The sequence below is a fragment of the Asterias rubens genome, chromosome 9 (genome assembly GCF_902459465.1).
Source record: "Asterias rubens chromosome 9, eAstRub1.3, whole genome shotgun sequence".
Taxonomy (NCBI): domain Eukaryota; kingdom Metazoa; phylum Echinodermata; class Asteroidea; order Forcipulatida; family Asteriidae; genus Asterias; species Asterias rubens.
The window spans coordinates 8,406,415-8,413,439 of NC_047070.1; the positions used below are offsets into that span (position 1 = coordinate 8,406,415).

The 7,025-nt window shown below is 37.6% G+C and overlaps 1 protein-coding gene across 1 annotated transcript; it reads right to left on the reverse strand.

Moving 5' to 3' along the window:
- Positions 1 to 1,065: 1,065 nt before the first annotated feature.
- LOC117294523 (DNA replication complex GINS protein SLD5-like) lies at positions 1,066 to 6,773 on the reverse strand. Its single transcript, XM_033776974.1, has 7 exons — positions 6,578 to 6,773; positions 5,371 to 5,517; positions 4,860 to 4,913; positions 4,177 to 4,274; positions 3,340 to 3,428; positions 2,837 to 2,930; positions 1,066 to 2,418 (listed from the first exon to the last, which is right to left on the reverse strand). The coding sequence occupies exons 1-7, from the start codon at positions 6,665 to 6,667 to the stop codon at positions 2,322 to 2,324; spliced, it is 669 nt and encodes a 222-aa protein (XP_033632865.1). The 5' UTR covers positions 6,668 to 6,773; the 3' UTR covers positions 1,066 to 2,321.
- Positions 6,774 to 7,025: the final 252 nt, after the last annotated feature.

Below are 7,025 nucleotides of genomic sequence, written 5' to 3' on the forward strand. Positions count from 1 at the left end.
TCTCTCAATGTTTTATACAATCAACCTCTCCCATTACTCATTACCAAGTAAGGTTTTATGCTAATAATTATTTTGAGTAATTACTAATAGACAAATCCAGGTTCGCACCGGGCGCACAGGTGTTGAGCACCGTGCGCCACTGGTGCGGTGTACATGTGCCTAGTTTAGTGCACAAAAACATGAGGAACTCGTGTTTCTTTTCACTCTTTATGGAAATTAAATGTTTTCTTCAGCGACTTACACAATTTCCTTGCCAGGACATCATGATATACTACTGAGGACCACTGACCACAAATATTTGCAACTAAATAGAAACCGAATCATCTTGAAAACGGTGATTGTCTCAGGTGAGTTGGGGAAAAAGACACGTAAACTGGATAAAATTTGCTAAAATGCATTACATTTTGTCAGAATTTCGGTATTTTACTTTGTGCTTGATTAAACATTTTTTATCAAGAATGTTATGTATATCTTTATATCGTTATATCATGAAGCCATGTCACGGAAATTGTCGAGGAAGACATTCAATTTCCATAAAAAGTAAAACGATTTTATCATGTCTTTGTGCACAACATTAGGCACAACATTAGGCACAAAGACACCGCAGCAGTGGCGCGCGGCACCCATGGTGGCGCCCAGCACTTGTGCAACTGGGTTGGTCTAGAGCGTCCACTGCCTTTAAGGAGTGGGTTTCAACAGCTGATAAATTACAAGAGTAAAGTCAAGTTAAAGGAACACGTTGCCTTGGATCGGTCGAGTTGGTCTATAAAAAGCGTTTGTAACCGTTTGTTATAAAATGCATGTGGGTAGAAAGATGTTGTAAAAGTAGAATACAATGATCCGCACAATCATGGCTCGAAATTGCACGGTTTTCCTTTTACCTCGTCGACTAACACGGTCGGCCATTTATGGGAGTCAAATTTTTTACTCCCGTAAATGGCCGACCGTGTTAGTTCGCACAGTAAAAGGAAAACCGTGCAATTTCGAGGCAAACTTGTGTGGATCATTGTATTCTAGTTTTAAAACATCTTTCCAACCATATGCATTTTATAAAAAAACCGGTTACAGATGCTTTTTATAGACCAACTCGTCCGATCCAAGGCAACGTGTTCCTTTAACAAAAAATTTTGACAAAGTGAGGGCCAACTTCAAAGTTCACATTATCTTGCCAAATTCTTTACAACTTAACATAATGTGAATAAACCCATCAAGTAATTTGGAATATAGTGTTAATCCAGGCTTTGCTGTTCTTCCTTTCTGTTATTTCCAGTTTTGCTGACTTTTGTGTGGAGTTTTTTATATAATTGTAGAACCAAGAACCACCCTTACTAATCACATGGTTTCCAATTAAGAAATATCTTCAAAGTTTTCCAGAATTTCTTAGGAAATTATTTGTCCAGAAAAACATGTCAAGTATCAAAGGTGCTTATTTGATCTTCACAAAACAGCAACGAGCAGGTCTTGAACTTTGCTCTTAAAGGGGCACAACAATTTCCCTCTGGGAAGGGGCACTTCTACGATGTAAATTTGTATTGGGACCTTGCAAAAGACACCATAGCAAAAGCACAGGCCATGCTGTGGGTAAATTTGAGGCCCGAACAAGGACTAATTTGCTAATCAGGGACATATTATTCCCTTCAATAAAAAAGTCCCTTGTTTAAAAAGGTAGATATGCCCATATCCACATGTATGATTTGAGGAAAAACAACAAGGATTCAGGATGGGGGTAGCTCATGGTAAGAGTTGAGAATGATCTGCATCAATAAAATGAGGTACACAGAACCCAAGGCTTGTTTCTAAAGTGCTTCACATTATAGTGTGACAAGATAAACAAGTTTCAGTATTTAACTCCAGATTCGGTTTCACCTCCAGGGCCGCATTTAGCTAAGCACATCAATATTGTGTTTACCAGATTAATATTATCAGCCAAATTACCATTTCACATGTACAATTTGTGACTGGTATCCTGCTCATTTCTGCTTAGCAAGGAATCGTTAAGCAACATTTTCTGCTTAAGCAGCTCTATGAAATTGGGACCTACGAGGTGTTGGAGCAGATGGCAAAGTGGTGTGCTCATGTGGTGAGAGATGGAGGCCTACCCGCTGCAACTATAGAACGTATGTCTACAGGTATAAATCGAGGTAGACAATGTAGCAAATTGGAGTGGTTGAAGCGTAGGAGAGCTGAGAAGAGCATCAATCAAAAGAAAAACGGGTGATGGCGTCGACTCCAGGAGTTTGCCCACATAACAATCGATGGATAAGGCACACACGGACGCAAGTCTTTGCCTAACATTGATGATGATGAGACAGCATGTACTTTCAGATTAATGAGACTGCTCCATCCGTGATGAGTGATGTGATTGGCTGATACCTCATTATGTACTGGGCTCCTTCCTCAAGGTCAATGACCTCAGCGCTGAGGAGGAAAATTACCAAACATACTGTTTAGATATCAAGAAATAAACCACAAAGGAAACTGACTGGGATACGTTTTGAATGATTTGGGGTTGAACAAAGAAAAATGGACTAGAGCGGGATTTGAATCAACGACCTCCAGAGTAATGTGCCGGCGCTTTACCAACTGAATAATAATACTGTTTGTTAAATACAAATAAAGTCATCTGCAGAACCACCAATAAAAGTAAAAAGCAGATGTTTAAAATGAACACCAAAAGCATTGACAACGGCCACTCAACATGTATACAAAAATTCTCTGATTTGTTTGTATACTTGGATATTTTTACCTGATTTTAGGCTGACTAACCCAAACTCTTCATATTTTACGTTGATAACACCATGGGTTGGAACACTGACAGTTACTGTTAAGAACTTACTTTTGGTCGTCTTCCAACTCTGGCTCAATAAGAACTTGTTCCTGCTTCTGATTTGCTCTTAAAAAGACATAGCTGTTAAGGTTGGGCTTTGGCGCTGCAAAAGAAGAAAAAAATTAAATCGATTGGGATATGTTTAACTGCATTATTACCACAAAGTAATGACAAGATACAAATCAATAAAATGATTCATAATGTTTAATTAAAGTGTTGTACTTTTACTTAGAGTAAGAAAGTATTTTTTCTTTACTCCTTTCATTTAAGATCTAGGGAGAGGAAATTGGGGTTAGAAAAACCCTCTAACACCATTTGTTGATTTGTGTAATGCTTAGGAGAAAAAGCCCATGCCAATTGTCATCAGAAGTATCAGGGTCAATAAAGGCTATTGTCTCCATGCCCCGGTCATTGCCTTGGTGCTCCTTGAAAATTTCCAGTAAGGCTTTAGACTGTCCAACTGCCTTGCCTTTACAGTTACAAAATATCAGGCCTGCAACATAGATCCTTACCTGTCTTATCTTGTTGTAATATTTGCAGATTTGCCGGCATATGTCTCAAAGCAACATTTTTGTAGTGTGTTTCTGAGTTCTCTGCAAATCTGTAGAATGTGAGGGGGAGGTCGGATTTAGAAGTAGAAAAAAAAAATGAAGAAACTAAAAAAAAAATTTATGTTTTGAAGTTCACGAACTGCCAACTAAGGGCATGGTAACTAAGATGGTAAAAGCGCCGGCCATTAAACGGGAGGTCGTTGGTTCAAATCCTACTCTGGTAAATTTGTCTTTGTTCTACCCAAAATCTCATTTGAAGTTATATTTTAAAAGGATGTTGTTCCTATTTTGTGGAGTTATGCCTGTCTTGCAATTTCCTGAATTGTTTTACTCTGACATTTTTCGTTGAATAACCAACATTGAAAGAAAGACTCAATTAGCAACTCATCATAGTTTTGGCCACATAAACGTTGTCATGCCAGCTGTGATTGATGGTTCACCAGTGAGGGTACAGGTTTCAATAAAGTTTGAAAAGCGGCGGAGTGCCACCTGCCAGGTAGCTTAGAAAGATTAAAGGAATGTTATTGACCCAATGACCAGGGCACTAATGTAAAGCGCAATGATACGTTATTGTAAAATGAACTAGATATTATTATGGGAAACCAACGTCTGTTTCAATTACATCGCTGACATTCTCATTGTGTTGACAACTGACATTTCACATCAGGCAAAAAATGTTACTATAAAAAAACGCAATCTGTCTGACCTCTCCTGAAAACGTCACAAATGAATAAGTGGTTAAGTAAACATAGAGGAGAGATGTGATGACTGATGAACTACATTTGTGCAGATACTAACTCTTTTGCAAAGGCGAACTCTTCCGGTGATAACCTGGCAGCTTCCTCATCCTTCCTTTCCGCTTCTCTCTTCAAAATTGTGTGATAAAACTGCTCTATCTGCAAATGTAAAACACAACAAAACTTTGGGCATTTATGTATATATCTTTTTTCAAAGGACTATCCTGAAATCACGAGGGCGGGAAGACTTATATGCTAGCCTTGAATGCCTATCATATTAGAATAAGGCAATTTTTTTTTGCAAAAATCATTTGAAGTTGTAGACAATGCTTCTTCTTGCCCATGCACCTGCTGCATCAATGAAACACTTTTGAACGCTATGTTGCAGCAGATCTGTAAGATCAACCTTATCAAAAACTCTGCAGCTCACCGGACTCAACAAGCTCTAGGTGTTTCTGACCAACAAAGTGTAGGTTTGACACTTGTGCCCTTAAGCAAGACACATAACCATTGATGTACTGTCCTTCGGATGGGTCGTAAAGCGCCTGTGTGTTATGTAAAAGAACCTACTACACTTATCTTTAAGAAATAGGGGTTTCACCCAGTGTTTTATTTTATGGTTGGCTGGAGAATGCGCCACAGCACTTTGTGCTCTGTAAATAATTGAGTCTAATTGTTCAGACATAGCTCTGCATGCTCTGGCAAAAACAAAGTGAACCAACTTGGGTAAAATCTCATGTTTACCTTTTGCAATCGTATCCTCAGGTAGCTGCTTAAAATATACCTAATCCTGTCAATCTGTGAAAAGAAAACCACATTGAATTAATGATATAAAATTAAAAACCCTTGCTTTTATTGTCCTCTTCCCCAAAAATATGATACAATATCAAACTAACATAAATTTCATTTCAAAAACATACCAAATTAAAGGGAAGGTTTACATTTGGTATTCACTCTTAAATTATAAGGAAATAAAAACTTTTGGTTCAAAGCTACAAAGTAAAAGCAGCTTTTCCTTTAAAGTAAAGTGGTTAATGTTATGTTAACAAATTGTTATGCCCCAAAATTGAATCTAAGTAATAAGTAACGCTTCTCATATTGTGTATTCCTATAGGGATTATGTTCCTGCACAGACATATTATTATTCTCAAAAAAGATTTACACATGGTGCTACCACAAACCTCACCTAATGACACAAGTACAAAACAACTGGCAAGTTATTGCGACAACAAATAAGATTCAATATCCTACCTACCTCCATTTTATGAACAATGATTCTAAAATCGCCTTTCTTGCATTTACTGACGTTACTCTCCATTTCTTGAGTCTGTTCCAGCATACAATCGATCAGTTCAGATTTACTCTCTAAAAGATCGGGAGAAAACTTCTCATTCAGCCAGGCCTGTATACACAATGGATAAACAAACAAAATAAAAAATATTAAAAGAGCAAAAGTTATTTGATTAAAAAATAATATTGAATTCTTGAACCCTAACAAATGTTTTTTGTTGACATTTGCAGTTTGTACTAGCTCACTGTCTGTAGTGTAGGTAGTAGTTGCGATAACGTAACCCTCCTCCCGACAGCCGCCAGGAGGAGGGGTTACGTTATCGCAACTATGTAGGTAGTAGGCTAGCCCACCTTGTTGAGCTGTAATGGCTCCGCTTTTAACATCGGTCTCATCACTGTCACCATTACAGTGATAAGACCGATGTTAAAAGCGGAGCCATTAACAGCTCAACAAGGTGTGCTAGTAGTAGGCCTACATCATCGGTTTTTAAAGGAGTACGATGTTATTCTTTTAACAAAATTCCCCATCCTCCAATTATGGATTTAATTTGATTAATTACTTAATAATTAAGTAAGTTGTAAATACAAATTGTTAATATTTTTTGATTGAACAAATACAAAATTGAATATAATGTACCTAAAGTCCTACTCTAGTACTGCACAAATTACCCAGGCACATTTATCACAACTCATATCAATACACCACCGTCACGACTCACGTCAGTGTCACTGACGGCGGGTTACACTATCGCAACTATTTCACAGGCGGAATTCACTTACACTTTACAGACGGAGTTTACGAGACAAATCCTTTTTTTAATAAGACTTTACTTTTTGTTTAGTCTTTACGTCAATGATTTGATATTTTGATTTCCCATTTTTTTAGGCTATCTTATTTTTAGCTAGTAGTGTAGTACAAAACATATATATAAGGCTTCATTTAGCCTTCATTATAATATGTAGCCCCACTTGTGTGGCCAAGGATAGCGGATTCAGCTATCCTTGGCCACACAAGTGGGGCTATATAATATGCAGTGCCCGAGTCTACAGGTAAACAGGTATTACTTCTATTTTTTCTAGGTTCTAGAAACGGAAACTCACAGGGGGGCCTTGAATAATTGAAGTAAACAGGTATAAACAGGTAATAATAAACAACTTTCTCTCTGGTTCACCTCTTCTATTTTCTGCAGCACATCTGCAGCAGTCATCTCCACCTCATCATCGCTAAATTCCTCACTAATCTCATCCCCTCCACTTGCCATGTTGAAGATAGGTGTATCTACAGCCAACAATAGCAACAATAACTTTAAAAATCTGTCTGTAAAAATATCAAAAGAGTGCAGCAGTAGACGTCAGATTTCCCGCGGTTGACGCCATCTTGGTTGTTTAGTCACGTGACTAGGGTAATTCGATAAATATTTCTAGGAAAACACAATGCAATAAATCAAAATCAAACATACGCTATTATATATGTACATTATATGTTTTACATTTACGTTGAATTTTTTAATTTAAATAAGTACAGAGAGTTAAACAAGTTTTGAACACCTATTTTATTGATTCCCAATCCTGTTGAACTCTCGGACGACAGGCGAGATTATGCGAGTTTAAGATTGGCTA

What these genes read in the sequence shown, in the direction of transcription:
- LOC117294523 (XM_033776974.1), bottom strand. Translation starts at nt 6,667, where the DNA reads ATGGCAAGTGGAGGGGATGAGATTAGTGAGGAATTTAGCGATGATGAG. An exon ending in GAGTTCGCCTTTGCAAAAGA is followed by an intron (nt 3,429 to 4,176) that starts GTTAGTATCTGC and finishes CACATTCTACAG; the next exon opens with ATTTGCAGAGAACTCAGAAA. An exon ending in GAGTTGGAAGACGACCAAAA is followed by an intron (nt 2,419 to 2,836) that starts GTAAGTTCTTAA and finishes TTTCCTCCTCAG; the next exon opens with CGCTGAGGTCATTGACCTTG.